Source organism: Phoenix dactylifera, chromosome 4 (genome assembly GCF_051530095.1).
Source record: "Phoenix dactylifera cultivar Ajwa chromosome 4, Ajwa_hap1_PhDact_Kaust_v1.1, whole genome shotgun sequence".
Classification (NCBI taxonomy): Eukaryota; Viridiplantae; Streptophyta; class Magnoliopsida; order Arecales; family Arecaceae; genus Phoenix; species Phoenix dactylifera.
This window is the reverse complement of record NC_143193.1, coordinates 45303699-45322358: the sequence shown is the minus strand read 5'-3', so window position 1 is coordinate 45322358 and position 18660 is coordinate 45303699. Positions and strand designations below refer to the sequence as shown.

Genomic DNA, 18660 nt, shown 5'->3' with positions numbered 1-18660 from the left:
AGGTTGGACCCCAGGTTACTTGTATCCAAGATCCAATGACTAGTTTTCATCTACTTCTTAGACATCAGTCTTGACCATTAGATATCCTCCGTCCGGCTGGAGTAGACCTCCAAGAGAAGATGCTCGAGAAGCGTATGAGAGTTGGGGGAGGCAATGGTTGTCCATTGTTCTTGCAATTCCAATATTTTCAGGGTCCGAAAAGCTTGGGGTCCGGGTACCAACTGACATTCATAGTCCTAATCTCCTAATAAGCATCTTTGCTCTGCAACTGGCGAATTTATGGAAGAGAAATTGAATAGCCAATGGCTTCGGAAATCCAAAGACCCTTTAGAGCATAATTAAGCAGCAGATTTGCCCCCCTTGTTTGTGTTTAATTCATGTTGGCATCGCACATAGGCATTGCATTATCTTGGGTACAGGTGTAGAATGATTTCATCTTGATATGCCGTGGCTGGATAATTGCATGCTATCTTGACTGCAGAAACAATTCAAGGAAAATAAGGTTAAGAAAGCACAAGAAAACATCCTTCAGACAGCAACCTCATTCTCAACATCTTCCATCTAATGCACAGACACCAGTGTGTCCTCTAGGAATTCAAACTTAATTCATAACAGGAAACATCAAACTGAAACCCAGTTATAACATGTCAAAAGCTATGCAGATCTTTTTCCATTTTATTTAAATGTCTTTGAGGATAGGATGAAGCCACAAAAGTTAAAACGGCCTTTCAGAAGACCATCAACTTCTCAAGAATCCACACTACTACGGTAATTGGACTGTTTTGCAATGAGGCAGTTTTCTTTCTTTTTTGCCCTTTTTTTGAGAAGAATGCTATGATGCAGTCTTTTAAGTGCTTTTCTATGCCTGGATGATTGTTGAAAACAGCACAGCTTTAAAACCGTCTTATACCATGATGGAAATAATATGGTAAACACACCCAGCACAATATATAATACCTTGAAATGAATGAAAGAATGTTTACACAAGGCCAACTTAACAATTGTTTCAAACTAACGCATGCCGTGGAGGAGGGTGGGAATTTGAATGCCCTAAACCATTTTACTCTGACAGTCTACCCTTCAAGTTAGATAAAGACAAACTTGGTTTAACTCAAGGTAGCCAAATACAAGACTAACCAGAAGCCATATAGAACGAGCATGATGTCATGTTTCTAGTTCATACAAACTCTACAGTGAACAAGCTTGTAAAATTCATTGTGACAACCAGAATAATCAACTTGCGCAAGTTCTTGAGGGGGTTCGTTCATGAGCAACAGAAAGATGAGCAACTCAGCTACAACTGCTCATTTCCACACTCTCTCTAGCGCCTAGCGCCAATCTGTTAACTATGACTCTGACAGGATGCTATTCAGCCTAGATGCGATCTTTGCTGTTTTGTAGTCATCCCTTAGTTGAATGAATCTGGCAATGGAGAGGATAAGAGCAAAATCAGTGCAAAGATGACCATTTCCTTTGGCCAACAGGAACCATTGAGCTGTTAAAAAAGGGATAGTTACAGAGGATAATGGTATATACCTTAGTGCATCTTTCCTGATGCTTGGGGTTCCTTCAAACAGGGACGCAAGGCTTTCAGGTGCCACAATAAAGACATTTGCCATGCTGAAAGCAATGATATGTTAGCTCCTAATCTATTCACAGACATAGACAAAAAGAACAGGCGTCAGCACATACATGCCCAAGAGTTCGAATTTTTCATCAATGGAAGGTGCATTAAAGCTGCGAACAAATTCTCCATACTCTGTAATGTCACGCTTCAGTCGCAGCCCACCACTGCATATAAACACAAATAATCAGCTCATTAGGTGAACTGAGTGGCAAGACAAAATAATTAGAGCTTCAGGGCTTCTACCATGCGTTAAAGATTTCAATATGGTATACAGGATTCTTTTTCCCCTTTTCCTTGGCCAATGAAGCTAGAGGGTCACAATATGTAAAAAAACTACCGTGAACAGATATAAGGTCCTGAAAAGAAATGCTTTAAGAAATCTGAAAAAAAGTGGAAAATTTTAATGTTGAAATTGGCCCATTCTAGGATAGGTTGTCAACAACTCTAGTTCTCTGATAGGTCAGCGAAAATCATTGAGTCTAAATCTGGACTCAATAGTCAATGACAATGGTCAACCATGTGTTAAATGTATCCTCAAGTCTGCAAGTCAATCATGTTCATATAAATGCTTAAAGCAGTTGCCCTTGAACCAAATGCATCAGAGTACCATTTAGGCTTAATGAACATTCAGGCTTTAAAGAATTCAATTAGAATTCAATTGACATATCCATATTGGACTGCAAGCATTATATTAGCAATTTATCTTGCTATATTATTGTCCTGTTGATAGATTGTGCAGAAACCATGAAAACTAAGGAATTCTTGTATTAGTACTTTGTACGTTGTTCCACTTAATGCACTTTGATGGATCAAGTTGAAAGCTTGCTTACTTAATGCAGCTGTGACTTCTGTAAACTGCAGATGATTTTTTGGCCAAGGAAATAGATTAGCCACATGCAACAAAAGTTCGGGCCCTAGGAACAGGGAGGGCAAAAAAAGATTCTGGAAGTTCAAACAGAACTCAGGGGTGGAAATAAACCCCAAGAGCCCGCACTACAATAGTAGAGATACAAGAATTCCACATGTGCAACGCACATTTGGAAAAAAATATGGATGGCTGGGATATATGTACATGCACATAAGAAGGTGCCAAGCTTTCGCATCATAATTAATAGATAGATTGATGGAGACAAACCCGAAGAGTCTGCAATATAATAGTAGAGATATTAGTATGGATGGCTGTGATTTACCCAAGCAAAGATAAACCAACGCTTCCATCACAGCATGCTGGAATCTCCACCAATTTCTCAGAGAAGGGGGTGGAGATAATATGTACGTGCACATAAGAGGGTGCCAAGCTTTTGCATCATAATTAATAGATAGATTGATGGGGACAAACCTGAAGAGTCTGCAGTATAATAGTAGAGATACTAGTATGGATGGCTGTGATTTACCCAGGCAAAGATAAACCAACGCTTCCATCACAGCATGCTGGAATCTCCACCAATTTCTCAGAGAATGGGGTGGAGGGGTGGGGGTGGGTTGGCCGGTTGGGGGGGGGGGGGGGGGGTGTACACATACACATAGCAGGGGTGAGAGACAAGGTTTTGGAGTCCAGCCAGCCTGGCATGCTGGACTCCATATACATATATATACATACATGTAGAAAAAAAAGAAAAATAAAAGAAGAGAACTGTGTAAACAGGTAAAAGTCTATGATATGTTTTGATCATTCATCAAGATTTGCTTCAGCAAAGACTATGACTCACTCATCATACATTCATCAGGTTCTTTCTGTCTCACAATATATGTAAAACATGATACAACATGCAGGACATCACTGGTGCCTGGCACGTGCTACACAATTGAGTGGTGCAATTCAATGGGATTTGCTTCAGCAAAGACTATAATTTGCTCATCATACATTCATTAGGTTCTTATGCCTCACAATAAATTATAAAACATGATACAACATGCAAATCTGACGCATTACACATCAATGTGCCTGGCATGTGCTACACCATTGGGCTGTGAAAAGAAAAATGATGTAGCAAAACTGAAGTCTCACTTTCTCAGAAAGAGTAATTTGGGAAAAAAAAACTAGATTAGTATAGATGTATTAAGAATTTAGGATTGCCGAGCACTTTCTAGGTTAGGACCCTAGAGATTTCTTAAACCCACAACTCATATTTGTAGGCCTATTTGAGATTATTCCAGAGCCCTCTTAACTACCCCATTATTTTTCCCTAAGATGTCGGATGCTTCTTAATTATGTTTTTTTCCCACTCCCTCCTCCTTAGCCAGCTCTCTATAGAGAGTCCAGCTACATAAGGGCATCCAGTAACAAAAAAAAAAGTTCAATAATGAAAGATCATCCTGTTAAATAATAGAGAACAAATCATTATGATAGATGTAGTTTACATACATGCACCTTCAGATACTAGCTCCAACAATACAGTTTCTAGTAAATATTCACTCCCTTTCACCCTCTTGACAAAGAGAGATGAGATCATATCTAAGAGTGAATCAGAAATATCATGTACAAAATTATGTTCCCCTGAAAAGAAACTACAGATTAAGATGCAAATAATTTAAAGTAGGAAAGTGCGATTGTAGAACATAATCTAGTAGATGTTAGAATAAACCATGAAATGCCTAAAAAGAAAGGGAATAAACAAGCATTCTTTTTGAATTGAAACATTAAAGGGGGAAAAGTATAACCTGAAGTATATCAACAATGATGTGAAAAGTAGCTAGAAAGATTATGAAAATAAGAAAAAGGATGCTGAGTCCATTAAAAAAAAATCAAACCACATCAATAAATGAAAAATAACATGAAAAACCAGGAAATGGTGATGAACAAAATGTAGAGCTAGACACAAGTTATGATGACCATTATAATCAGGTGGTTCAACATATGGTAAAGATGGGAAGTTCAGAAGCTCAGAGACAAGCAGTACAGAGTATGTCAACCTGTGATGAACTGGGCAAAATTGATGCTCTTGATGTGCAGGGTATCAAGGCACACATGCATGCCCAATGTTGGCAATATCTTGACACTTGCCAGCAAAGTCGGCACTTAACCATGTCCTTGGTTATTGTACAAATTCATTTAAATTTCAACAAAAGAAACACAAGGAACATACATTTAACCATCAATCAAGGGAAAAATATATTTTACAAATTCATTTAAATTTCAACAAAAGAAACACAAGAAACATACATTTAACCATCAATCAAGGGAAAAATACAGCATACTTGTAAGAATGTCCTTCTGACATTTGTGTGTGCTTGTGTGCATGTGTAATACAAATAAGTAGGAATAGGTACCTTGGATTAAATGTGAACTTCTGCCAATGATTAAGCAGCCCCTTGTGCAAGCGATTCCCCTAAAATTACAAACTCCATCTTACTATAACTCGACAAATAAATATCAGGGAAACAAATCATGAATTAATTAAAACAAATCTAAAATTATGAAGGCAAATATTGCTAATGCAGAGAGTATACTGGTCAGACAATAATAATATAGAATAAAGTTTTTCTATCACTCAGGAGAATAAGAATATAAGGAGCATCATGTGCCCTGAATAGATGTTTATCTAGGCATGTTTGTGTAACACTACTTCTAATATATAATCGACATGAACATGAATTATTTGTCATGTACTTGTGAAATAACTTTTCCAAGTGGCTAGGAGTAGCATGACAAAAATAATAATGCAAAATCCAAATGGAAGGGAGGTTGTTCCTATAGTTTTCAACTATATTCCATTTGCGAAACACTTGTCTTTCAAACAAACAAGAAAAGGAGGCAGATGTCACACAATCACACATGACACATACATGTGTCCAGCAAACACAGAGACAGGCACATGCATGCTCAGGCAGATGCACCCACAAACATAGACAGATGCTTTTGCCCCCACGTGCACACACATACACAAAGAGAGAGAGAGAGAGAGAGAGAATTCATCATGTAAGCTTCATACAAGAGCAATAATAAAATCTTTCAAATTAGTAACCCATAAAAGTAGGCCCATAGGGAAGCCGATAAGGACTAACATATGCTTTGACACGGGTGTGTCTGTTTCCAGTAAGTGTTAGAAGAGTCTGAACTTGAATTCTAGGAACTTTAGTTCGCAGAGCTTGAGTTCTAATGTTTGTCTTGGAAGAAATCAGTACCCAGCAAGTAAAAAAATTAGGCATTAAAACTATCATTAAATTATTATCTGTAACAACTGTTATTTAAATACTGCCTAAATGGTCCCTTAACAAGGGTGAAATGCAGGGGAGGGCATTTAAGGATTTAAGCAGCATTAAATGCCCTGCTCACCCACATGGAACTTGACTTGAGAGGCCCCCGTTCTGAAGTCAAGTTTGGTGTTTTAGCTGGAGCGGGAACCAAGTTCCTCACTTCGGGCTGAGTTATATGCAAACAAATGCCTGGAAAGGACCACTTCTGATCAAGGTTCCATTAGGGCTACTTACATAGAAACAAACAAACCAAGCGTAAGGATATATTTTATCGTACATCAGCTAGCAAAGTAGCATGCTTCTCTTAGATGGGCAAATCAATAGAAGCCAAGGAAACATATAAGACCTGAAGTATTCAAGTAGGTAGACAAACTTACAAGTTCAGTCAAAAATGATTGTTTGTTGAGACCTTCTAGAGCAGTGAATGCAACCTCAAGCACACGAGAGAGGTAGGCTACAACTCTGAAGATTGGCAACAGAAACTTGCATATTAGTTATTCTTATGCTTATGTCTCCTCGTACAGATTTAATGCAATATAAATATCATTGTACCTTACACAAGCATTTGTTGGTCGATGATCAGGAGGATTTCCATCATCTGGAGAACGATAATCCGTAGTCTTCTGTTCTGAAGACAGCAAGCGCTCAACCTGCAAGGCAGATTACCATAAGCCTGAAAAAATGTAACATATAAAAGCTCCCACATGGAACATCAAAAACTACTAAAAGAGCTACTCCATTGACATTTATTAAGCGTACAAGAGCTGGGCATGTCTGTGTAATACCCGTCAAAGTTTAAAGATCAGTTCCTGACAAAGTGCTTCGTTATTGCAAAATCATCTTATAAGTTATAACAGAAGCATACATAGCAGCAAAAAGTGAAACTAAAGATCAAGTTTTCAGGGTTTCAAACTTTCAATGATTTTATCGGACAAAGCACACATAAATAGGCACTCAGGTGATGCCCAAGAAAATATATCTTTTTTATGCTTAGATTCAGAGCTTTCCCATATATATCCAAGCAAACCAACATGATTTCAATTTATTATTACAACCTCTAGTTCCTCACTGCCCCAGTACAATGTACAACTTTATACATGAAGACAATGTTGCGGCACATATGGCTCAAGACTTGCTTAATGCTAAGTATTCAAGGTGCTCATCTCAGAGTTGAGTGCAAGACTTTTCTATCTAGCATAGGATAATGGAACTTCCAAGTTGTGGTAGCCAGGAAACCCTAAAAGTTAGAAGTAGGATGAATAGTCTTAGGCCCTTCAGGGGAATTTTGGGTATGCAAACATCCCAGTCCTGATTGAGCATGCTGTCCTCATTGTCAAGTGATTTGATCAGAGTTGCATGCTATTGCAAAGAAATGCAGAAATTGGGTAATGCTTCAAAAGACTACTCAATAAGGGGACAAAACTATCAAGATACAGACCTCAGCCATTACAGTGTCAATGCACTGCAGAAGTCCCTTATGAGCAGCACCCTCAACGCTGGACACAGCTGTGCCCATCTCTTCACAAGAAGCTGCATGAGCACCATCCACAGGAAGCAAGAGCCGGGAAATAGTATTGGAAAAATACTGATGAAACAAAAAAGACATTAACAGTGTTAATCTAGCAACCAAGTCAGGATAACTAATCAACATAGTTTAGAAAGGGTTACTTGTTGAAGGATTGCCACGCTACTAGCACACCGCTGCACAGCAATCATGAAAGATCTAATACTACTTTCACCAGCAGCAGCAGCAGCTTCTGCCTACAAATCATTCACAAAGCACTAGTCTTACTCCAAACTCAGACATAAAATCATTCATCATTCTATGGCACAGCATCAAAATGTACATCAGAGACTGTTAGATGCTTGATACACAAAAAAGTTCAAAATTTAAAGAGAAGAGTAGAATTATCATACAGCAGAAGCAGCCGCTGCAGCCACTCTTCTGCTGACACTTGTTCCAATAACAAATCTATCTCTCAGTGCTGCAGCCTCATTCAAACTCTCTCTGGCCCGCTCAAGACCTTCAGTTAAATATTGGCTTATCTGTACAAGATTCAGCAGGGTACTTGTTACAAAAGTAACCAGGACAGTGCAGTCTAGAACAAATCCCTTATATCATACTCAAACTTACTTGATCAAGTAAGCAAGTAAACACCAATCTTACATTAGTTGCAAGGGTAGCAGGCTGCAGAAAACAAAATTGAGAATTAGATTCTAAGCGGAATAGCAAGGAAACAACATGACGTTTCTGAGACAATCTGAGCAAGAACAGCTTACTGAGAAAAGAAAATATTAGTACTTACCAGCATAAGCAAGGAAACATCATAGCAACATGATGTTTCCGAAGGCCTATGCACTTCCATGAATAAACTTTCGTAAGATCAATTGAAATATAATTTAACAAAGTTAACAGCAGAAAATCCTCTCTTTCCAAAACAATTGTGACAGGAAAAACAATGATATACAATTATGCATTGACACTTCTATTTAAAATTTATGAAGTGTGAAAGACATCCTGCCTCCATTTCTTAATCATGACTAACCATTTTTACCATGCTAGAAACACCATAGAACACAAGCATTTAGTTCACCCCATTAATATTAGTAATTATAATTACGTTGCTGCACATGATCTAAGAATGTGATTAAATTTGGACCATAAATGGTTGAGTGGGAACTATTCATGCGAAGTTGCAACCATTAAGAATTAAGAGGCTCCAGACCTGGAATGAGAAAGGGTATGGACAGGGCAGCTACCATAGAAAATAAGGGGCTCAGACAAAAGGCAAAGAGAATATGGTTTGGGGGTTGTTGAGGGCGGGGCTGGAAAGGGAAAGAGGAAGATGACATCATGCGGACAGGTTGGCCTTTTGACAAATGATGGGGAAATCTAACTGGATCCAAGAAGGAACCAAAAATTCAAGCCTGGCTGCTCAAGTTGCATATACATTCATCAGTTAATTATTGGGCTGGGTCAGGGTTTGAAAACTCATTTACAGTTTCAAATTTAGTTGGACTTATAGAGCTTCAATTTCGGCAGTTCTGCTCCAAGTTTAACACTGAAGTTAATACTGCATATAAGTAAAATTTATAAAGTATATTGGCATTTTTGTGCTGTGATATATTATATATCATTTACTTCTTGAACTTTATTTGAAAATTTATTACTTTTAGCAAATCTGAATCTTTTCAATGCCTAGTTCATTTAAAAACTTCTTATTCATCAAGTTTTGAGTAGTATTCAAAAATGTATTGAATTTGGATTTTCCCCCTCATTTTTAAGGTTTGGTCACAAAAACTTGGAGTTATAAAATGTCATATTTACTTTATACAAAAGAGAAGCTGTTACTATGAATGATGGTGTCTTCTATTTAGCTGTTTGTATTAGTCTTTATATTATAATAAGGGCTTTTTGTCTCTTTAAAAAGATATTGGCACATCAAGATTTTCATTTATTATCTATCCCTTATTTAACCTATGAAAAAAATGATGCCTATGAAAATTGACACCATATGAACTATATACTCAAAAAAATAAGGAAATAACCCAATATGATAAGAAACATCAAAAAAAAAAAAACCCTCCATGACTAACTTCAGACAATTTGAGCCAAAACTGCGAAACCCACTAACACCAGCCAGCCTCGGCTGAAACAGGTCGAAACAACCGAAACTAACAGGCATCGGGAGTTAAGGGTCATCTTCTTCACGGTCTTAACAGAATGAAAAAAAATCTACTTCAGCCAAAACAGATCAGTTTTGGTGTAACCTTGGGTTCAATACATCAACGACAAACCTAACTTGAGCTATCCTTTCTCAATTTAGAGGAACTTATCCTCATCTTTGGAACCTAGGAAGCTAAAAATATATATAATTGATCGCATGCCAACATTTAAATAGTGACAAGCTCTCTATTATAAACTAGACAAATATTTCATTCGCTTTATCGAGATAAAAAAAGAACTTGTTTTTCAGGATAAAGAAAATAAATCTATTATTATAAAAAACTGTAATACAAAATTCAAGAGTTCCAAGCAATACAAATAGGGGCATAGAAAGCCCAAATATGATACGCCATACCACACCGAACTGGGTGATACATGACCACACCGAACTGGGTGATACATGACGTACCATACCATACCGGTATACACTATGAGGCGCGTACCGGCCCCGTACCAGGCATACTGACACAGTGACAGGATGGCACTGGTACAGTACCGAGATGGCGTACCTTGGTCCAAAACAACTAGGGCATATTTGGTCGGGGGAGTTGGACTCTGAAATGGGAATGGGAACAAGTGACTCCCATCCCAGCCATTTGGTTGGGAGGAGTCCTATTCCTATTCCGATTCCAGGAAGAATGGGAATGTCCTAATCCTCTAAAATCTAATCCTTACTCTCCCCTAGTATTCAAATTTTATTCCGATTCCGATTTCGGTCATGAACCAAACATATCGAGGGATATGACCATTCCGATTTCAATTCCGATTCCGATTTCGGTTGCAAACCAAATAACCCCTAATATAAGGAATCTCATAAAGATAAATTAACTTCACTCGTGTTTAAGTAAGAAAAGAAGTCTACCATCTCGTTGCTTGCTCAAAGAGTAAATGAGGTTTCATCATCACTAGCAATACCCCACACCTCATCAAAAACAAAACAAGCATCCACCATAACCTAAGATATAGCTTTATTTAACTCCCTTTTCTACTAAAAGGGGTAGTAGAAATGATTTGCAAGTTTTTTTTCAAAAGATGTCAATGACCTTTCTTTACTCCCATATTTGATGTTTCCACCCCTTAAAACTTGGAAAGTACCACCAAAACATCACTACAACAATATCAAACAAGTTGAACAAAATCAAAAGGTCTTGCTTTACCAAAAACTACTATCAGATTTGACCTCAAGCCCGGTTAAATAAGGATACCATCTAAAATTTGCAATTAGAAAATGGAACTTTAGTGAATAATTTTGCTTTAATTCTCATCTCTAGCCAAGTTGAAGTTCACTCCTTGCACACATCAGAAAAAGAGAATGAGGAAAGAGATTATTTTCTGATAAAGTTCATTTTAGCTCCTGGTTAATAATTTCCTCTTCCTCTCTTTCCAAATACCACACATCACTGCAAGAACATAAGGTTCCAAAGCTCTTGCTTTACGAGTTAACTAAGTTCCCAACAACAAACAAAAATGAGTCAAAATGTCCCATGAAAACACACAACAATGCTGACCCAAGTCAACTATAAATGCTTCTAGACACCTCAAACCTTATAAGATGATTTAACAGCTTCCTGTTTTCTAATACATAAGACAAATAAACCTATTGAGCGAATTAAAAAGGTTTGGTTTTGAAAAGTATCACTTGAAAAACGTTTCCTTAAGATGTTTTTCCTTCGTGATCACAAGGACTCTATAAACCACTATAACATACAAACGCTTGGGAAAAGAAGATGAGTGGGAAAAGATCCATCCTCTCAAACTTGCAAAAGCATCTAATCTGAGTCTTTAAGGAAGCATTCCACTTACGCACCTAAGAAAATTTTCTTTTTATAGTTAAACTCCACTCAGCACTGCCATTAACTTTATCAAAGGACTTGACCAGAAATCCTCATTAAAGACAAATATACAAAGGTGTGGAAAAGATTAAAGTCATACCTAAAAAAAAGAAAAAAAAAGGCAGATTCAAGCCAAGAAATATCCCCATCACACCTACGACAGCAACACATTATTTGTCCACGAAACTTCAATAGCTTTCCAGATAAGGAACCAAAATACCATGCTTCTTTTTCATTTACAAGTCTCACCCACTCAGTTTAAAAGTGTCAAATGACATGCAAATTGACTCTGAACTGATGAGACGTTTTTGCTCCTGCCACCCGCTCCAAGGTATTTTAGTTAAAAACTTCTCTAACATTAAAAAGCATTGTCTAAAAGGGCCTGAGGTTAGTGAAGGGATTTAAAATGTGGAGTTGATGGCAGCAATTCGCAACACTCCACAAACTTGCCCATATAATTGCCTCTTCAATTATTAGTTTACACTTCATCCTCTTTGTAAAACCCTAAATTTCAAAAAGAAAAGAAATGAAAGGTATGAGGCCACTATGAAATATAAGAAAATAGCTTAATAATGCGAGTACTTTCACATGCATTTCCTCTGAAATACCTTTTGACAATTAAATTTTTGACACCATTATAGAAAAATCTAAAACCAGACAGATTCAAATATAATGCTTCAGGACCTTGAGAATTGGATACTCTCAATCAAAGTGTGAGAGAAGGCCTCCCAAGTGGGCCTAAGAACACCAAGATCTTGCCTCCCTGTAAGTCTAGTCAACATTCACCCTATCAGAATAAAAAGAAAGTGAACAAGAAAATTACCTTGCTTCAAACCTCCCTTAAGTATTTACGGTAACTTTTTTCCAGTTAGCAAAGTTGAGCAAACATTCCACTTATCAACAACAACATTCTTAAGAGAACGTGGTTGTGACTATGTAAACCCTTGCATTACATTGTCCCCTAGCACTGATACAGCTATACCTACAATAGTCATGTGCACCCCATTAGGCAAAAAGAGAAAAAATTGTGTGCACCCTATCAAGAATTTGATGATCCCTCACAGAAGGCACCATGAAAAAAAGTTATATTTTCCATCACTAGCTTTAAGCAGGTATTCTAGAGATCACCTTGCTCATAACACAAAGCCCTTTCTATTCCCTGCTCTCCTGTTAATCATGGTAGTGAAAGTAAAGTTCACTTTCTCCCATAAAATAGACTAGTTACAAACCTCCAGCAAGTTCTCTTTAATGAACCGCCCAGATCGTTAAAAAAGAACTAGAACCAATGAATGCTTGATGTTGACTCAAAATCAAACAGCACTTTCCTTTTACTTCCTGCCTTTCATAAAGTTGATTTAAATCAAAGAGAATTCAGCACCATCAAGGATGGTCTAGTTGACTCTAAATTCACCATAAAGCTGCAAATTTCATCTATGACTTTACTTAAATGAAGACTACTATGAACATATTTTCAACAATATCTCATGAAATCAGAGATCAGCTTCAGATCCTGATCATAATTAAGCATTATCTAGTTGCTAAGTTTCATTCCACTTGCATGAAAGCAAAGGTAACCACTTGATTTTTCAAAAGAAAGTAAAATTCATCATTTTGTCAATTGCCATTAATTGGCCTGAGGGTTATCAACTAGCTATTCTAATGAAAATAGCCAAATGTATGAGCAATAAACTAGCTCTAACCTGGGAGGAAAATAAAGTGCATCTAGATATTGCCTCCTCATTCCAACGGACAAACTCTGTTACTATAGTAACAGATATTTGTTGTTGTGTGGATGGATTTAAAGCTGTTCTTGAACGAGAGATAGTCCCAGTTGATTCAGATTGTTGCTGGGCTTCAGCACGTAGCTCCTCCATCTGAAAAAATATGATACTAAGTACAAGATCAATGCATCCACCATTACCTTCTAATAGTCAAAGCTAAAAATATTACTTCAAAAAGAAATTAAAATTGAGAACTGATATCCGAATATCCATAAATGAGATAAAACCTTTGACTGATAAAGCTGTCTGAGAGACGCCTGCTCATGCTCAGGATAATCATCTTTGTGGCCAAGAAACAGGGACTCTGTGAGACCTGAAGAGCAGGCCAGAAAATTCTTTATTAATTTTTCAGATAAAAGTTATCCACAACAAGGAGAGAAAAATTAATCAGTTATACATATACACACATGCAGAAGGCACAGCCTTGCATGCGTACACACACATGCCTGCAAATGTGTTTGTCTATCAAGGTCCACTATTTCGATATTGGGTATTGTACCTATACCTAACTAGTATGATATGGTACTAAACCATATTGTACAAACACTCAATATGCAAGTGCAACAATTTTTTATTTTCTTTTTTTTGTTTGTTTTTGAGGATTAATCCAGGTTTATGGATTTTAAAAAGAAAGAAGAAAAAGGAAGAAAGAAAGGAAAGAAGAAGAAAAGGAAAGAGGGAAGAAGTAGAAAAAGGCAAGAAAGAAAGGAAAGAAGGAGAAGAAAAAGAAAGATATATGCACATAAAGACACCATCATGCAAACATGGATCTCTAATCAAAGACAACAGATCTTCCAATAATAAATATTCCCATTTCTTCTTGTGATTGGATTAATTAATTGTGTCATAATGGGGGTGAGGTAACTTATGGATCAATTAACATCAGTTGGTCAGTGGATTTCCTCAAAGAAGTAGCTTGAGAAATGATTGATCAAGAAGTATGATCTAAAGACAAGTGATTTAGGGAAATAATGTATAAGCCGATTAATTCCATCTTTAACAATTTGTCATCTAATTCATTACTATATGATGAATCATGTATAAAATTATCTAAATCAAATGAACCGGCATTACTTAAAACTTGTTGTCCTTATTTATCACCGTTGATTATTTACGGCCTGTGAACTATTATTGGATTGAGCTTCTTGGGGGAGTTGTTAGGAATGTAGAATTCCATCATAGATCGGATCATCATGGTACAAAATTCAGGGTGTTTGCTTTGAATGCTTTAATGGTTTTGGATTTAGTTATGCATCAATGCAAGATTTATTTGATGTTAGGATATAGATGGAATAATTTGAAGTGGAGTTGTGTATGAAGTATGAACTAGGCCAACCTAGTTAATTTTCAAATGTACAGTTTAGGATCATGGCCCAATTAATAGGCTTATCAGCTTGGCTCAAGTTCTAGTTTAAACTAAATAACTAATATTATGGATGAGGTAAGGTCATTTTTTTTGAGATCTCAAACTATATTAAAACAATTTGAGTTATCTCCAAGACAAGTACATATTTTTTTGGATGTAGAACTGATCTAGTATGATATTTGGATACAACATATTCGACGCGATTCGACAGTTGTAAAATTTGGCTCAGCTCCTATTAAGAAAGAAAAGAAGGCAGAAGAGAAGGAAAGAAAGAAAGGAAAGGAAGAAGAAGAAAAGGGAAAGAAAGAAACAAAGAAACAAAGGAAGGGAGAAGAAAAAGAAAGGGAGGAAAGGAAGAAGAAAAGGCAAAGAAAAAATAAGTAAAAAGGGAAGGAAAAAGGGCAAGAGGTCCAAACTGAGCTGAATCCAGTAGAACCACCCAATACCCTCAGTTCTGAGCGATTCAGGCCCCTTACTAAGCCAAGCCACCAAACTGCCTCAGTAACTGATCGATTCGGGTCTATACATCCCCAACCAGGCAATTCGGCATGGTTCTGCTTACCTTGTTTGTTATATAATTGTTTAGTTCTCAGATTCTCCGTGTAGAGGACCGTGCACACAGACAACACATATGGCACTCTCTCACAACACATCACACAAGCAGTTGCAAACACATGCATATGCACACATTTACATGCATTGTCATTTGTGCATGTGCATTCTCTGTATATATAATGGAAACAGCCCAAGATAGGGCCCTACCACGCTATGATGCAACTAGTCATTCTAGAAATTGAAAAAAGAAATGAGAAAATTTGCTTTATCAAATAAAGCGAATGAGAGATAATCATTCTAACAAAGATCTTGCAGTAAAAGAAAAGGCACATGACAAACAGCTGCTATATGGAGCCATCTAAGCAGGAATCTACAAGCATAACTGTCGGATATTGAGTGATTTAGATACTATATGGAAAACACAAGACCTATTATCACCCAAACACCTTCCAGGTATAAGAATCAAAAGAGTAGCAAATAATTGAATTTCAGCAAATATCGAGGTAGATGAAGACAGTATATTATAAAAGTGAGAAGGGGAAGAGGAGAGCATCAGACTCCTGTCAAGATGTAAAATGAACCATCTTTTTTATTCCCCCCTTAGATGTTTTAATCTCTATCATACAACTAGCAATTCTCTAAATACTAAATCAGCATGGAAAAATAGTAAAAGGATTCAAAATCAGCAAGCTATGCTCATATAGATCAACTTCTAACAATCACGTCACCCATGACTTGGTACCACATGATGAATCAGATGTTTTACAGCACTCATGTGCATCATTCTTGCAGCATACCATCTCTTGCTAAGGCATCTCATGTATATTTCGCTTCGTACCACCTTTTTCCTTCCAGTCCAAAGGATCGAGTTTAATAGAAAAAATGGCCCTCAGCCAAAGTCCCTTCCCTAGCTAAGACATTGTTGCTCTAGTCAAAAGCCCTTAAAATGGTCAAGCCTCACTGAAGCTTAAAGGCTTCCCTCTTCTTTTTCCCAATTTACGATGTGTAAGCTCAACTTGGGGGTTAATTTTTCTGTTTTGCTGTGTCCAGTGCATTTTTTGAAAGTCAATCCAATAGATCCTTGATCTTCATGCATTTTTCCACCTGTCTGCAATATGTCCTGGGTACTTATCAGCTACACACAAATTAACTCTTTAAAATAACTTTAAAGTTTACTATTATCTTTATCAAGTATACATAGCAAAAATATTTTCATAACTATTAGAAGCAAAAAACCCAAAAGCTAATGATAATATTTTGTTCAGATAAAAAGAATGAAGCAACCACTCGAACGGACAGCAATTTTTAGAATGAAGCTTGGAGATGAAGATATGATGAACTGAAAACATAGTGCAATACTAAATCATAATATTTACCTTCAACATCCAAGTCACCACAGCCCACAGATTGTAACTCTTTAGCAAGTTCCTGGGTCTTCTCATATGACACCGCAAAAATTCTTAAATACTGCACCCTCAATTCAAACAGCATCAGAAATAAACATCCAATGAAATGCCTAATGTTTCTTAAAGATTAAAAAGAATTATCAACATAGCTTACTAGTAGAAGGCCCCCTTGTTCAACAGGAGGTAGGTTCACAAGAGACGGTTTTACCAATAGCCTGTCGAGAATTGCTGTTACTCTCTGCTCTAGAACTCGCTGAAATTCATTGTAAAATATAAGTTCCGCACATTAGTTATTTCACAGAATCTTGATGCGACTTCCAGTACAGCAGTGAACAGAAACATTTTTCTTTGACATACCTGCACAAGAATGGACATGACATCATTAGGAGATGGGAAGACAGCCAATATAGTCGCCACCTCTTTCCGCACAGTCTCTGCAAGGAAGCACAGAAGTATCAGACCACAAGAAGATAGTAAACTAGTCATTCTCAAGTTCAACAGAAGAGATCACTCAGAACCTGTGATTTCTTTGTATAATGTAGAAAGACCACGTGAAATATTGCTAGACCCTGCTTGCAAACCCTGATCACCAAGAACCAACTTGATATCTGCATTCATGACCTCCACATCAATAAACATTGGTCGTGATGCTACATAATGTTGCATGGCACTGGTCCCCCTGTTAAACTGCATTTGAAAACAAACTTCTAAGAACAAAGCTCACAAAAGAACAGCAATATTCCCCCAACCACCAAAAAGCGTCTCCTATATATCTATATGTAAAGCTGTTCGTATATGAAAGACATTTTTCATGCTCATGGAAAGTCAAAAAGAAGTAAAAAGACAGAAGAAACATGGAGAGAACCAATTCTGAAATATCAATTAAAACAGACATATATTAGTGAAATTCAACCATATTAGCATTTCAAATGCTATTATAAACACCAACAAGCAGCAGCAGCAGCAGCATCAATATACAACAGATATGCTAAACATAATAAATTGTGAGTTGTTTCACTGGTCTGGAGAAAAATAAGATAGCCAATATGGTTTCAAATAGATGATATCAAGCTAGTCATCCTTTCATTACCATGTTGCTCCAATGCAAATTTGAACTACAGAGAATAAAATTTTAACAACGTAGCTTGCTCAAGAAACATCTGAGTGTCAGTGTTTCAAAAACTTATAATTTTTTATGACTCTTCTAGTCCAGCTGATTTGTCAAACACTCAAACCCCATTAGTAGCAAGTGCACACTCTCTTAGTTTTAACCTGTCATAGCAGTGAATGATCCCTTCCAACTCTATAAACTTGATGACATAAAAAACAGTTAAACATATCAAAAATCCATGCACAATGGCATGCTATTATCGAATCTTTATTGTCCAAATTTCCTAGCTATGGATGCCCTTTACTTTCTTTCATAGTTAGTTGTTTTCGGTAAATTTGGCATTCTACTGTATAGGTTCATTTTCTAACTAAAATAATTTCTACAAAGCCTCATGAGTCATGACAAAGATTAAAAAAATGAATCTGTTCCTTATTTACAAGTACTAATATAAAACCGAAATTATACATAAATAATTCTTTCAAAAAAAGTAACCATAGAGAGTTCATATAGTTTTTATTAACTATAGCTTGAGAGATACAACTAAATTCATACAGCCATGAAACATGTTTTGGTAGGGTCTTAACCCACTCTAGGCTATGGATCCTGCTCCTTCAACTGCTTTTGAATGCTTCAATCCCAACTGATAGAAAATCATATATTACTGTTAATCTGTTATACTTTCTACTTTTCTGGTCCACCTTGATTCAATTTCAGGTATTGCCTGTCCATTGTTTTAAAGCTTCAAAATCCATATGGCAAGTACTTTCAGATTATACATAGTAAAACACATATTTTTAAAATTATATAAGCCATTAAGTGAATGTTTTAAATTTTAAAATAGCAAATATTGTTCTACATCTGGTTACTACTGCTTTGGTGCTTCCTAGGATTTCTAACAGCATACAACCTTGGTCCCCACAAGACTATTCCCCCACTGAGTCAAAGGCTACATCCAATAAGCATAGGCCATATCTGGGTCTGCAAGCTATACCAGATTGTGATGATCAGTCATGGTTCACTCCTTACAGTTTGTATATCCCTCGATATTGTACTTCCTT

At 36.8% G+C, this 18660-nt stretch overlaps 1 protein-coding gene across 1 annotated transcript in view; it reads right to left on the bottom strand.

Moving 5' to 3' along the window:
• Window positions 1–926: 926 nt before the first annotated feature.
• SEC10 (exocyst complex component sec10) overlaps window positions 927–18660 on the bottom strand; it is a 28403-nt gene continuing 10669 nt past the window's right edge. The window contains exons 10-25 of the mRNA XM_008809304.6: window positions 17010–17178; window positions 16849–16925; window positions 16646–16744; window positions 16462–16552; window positions 13392–13477; window positions 13084–13257; window positions 7959–8012; window positions 7742–7870; window positions 7493–7585; window positions 7263–7409; window positions 6377–6474; window positions 6202–6286; window positions 4898–4956; window positions 1693–1791; window positions 1537–1620; window positions 927–1422 (exon numbers count right to left, since the gene is read on the bottom strand). Of these exons, the coding sequence (XP_008807526.1) occupies window positions 1347–1422; window positions 1537–1620; window positions 1693–1791; window positions 4898–4956; window positions 6202–6286; window positions 6377–6474; window positions 7263–7409; window positions 7493–7585; window positions 7742–7870; window positions 7959–8012; window positions 13084–13257; window positions 13392–13477; window positions 16462–16552; window positions 16646–16744; window positions 16849–16925; window positions 17010–17178 (1620 nt within the window). The 3' untranslated portion in view covers window positions 927–1346. The remainder of the gene's footprint in view (window positions 1423–1536; window positions 1621–1692; window positions 1792–4897; window positions 4957–6201; window positions 6287–6376; window positions 6475–7262; window positions 7410–7492; window positions 7586–7741; window positions 7871–7958; window positions 8013–13083; window positions 13258–13391; window positions 13478–16461; window positions 16553–16645; window positions 16745–16848; window positions 16926–17009; window positions 17179–18660) is intronic.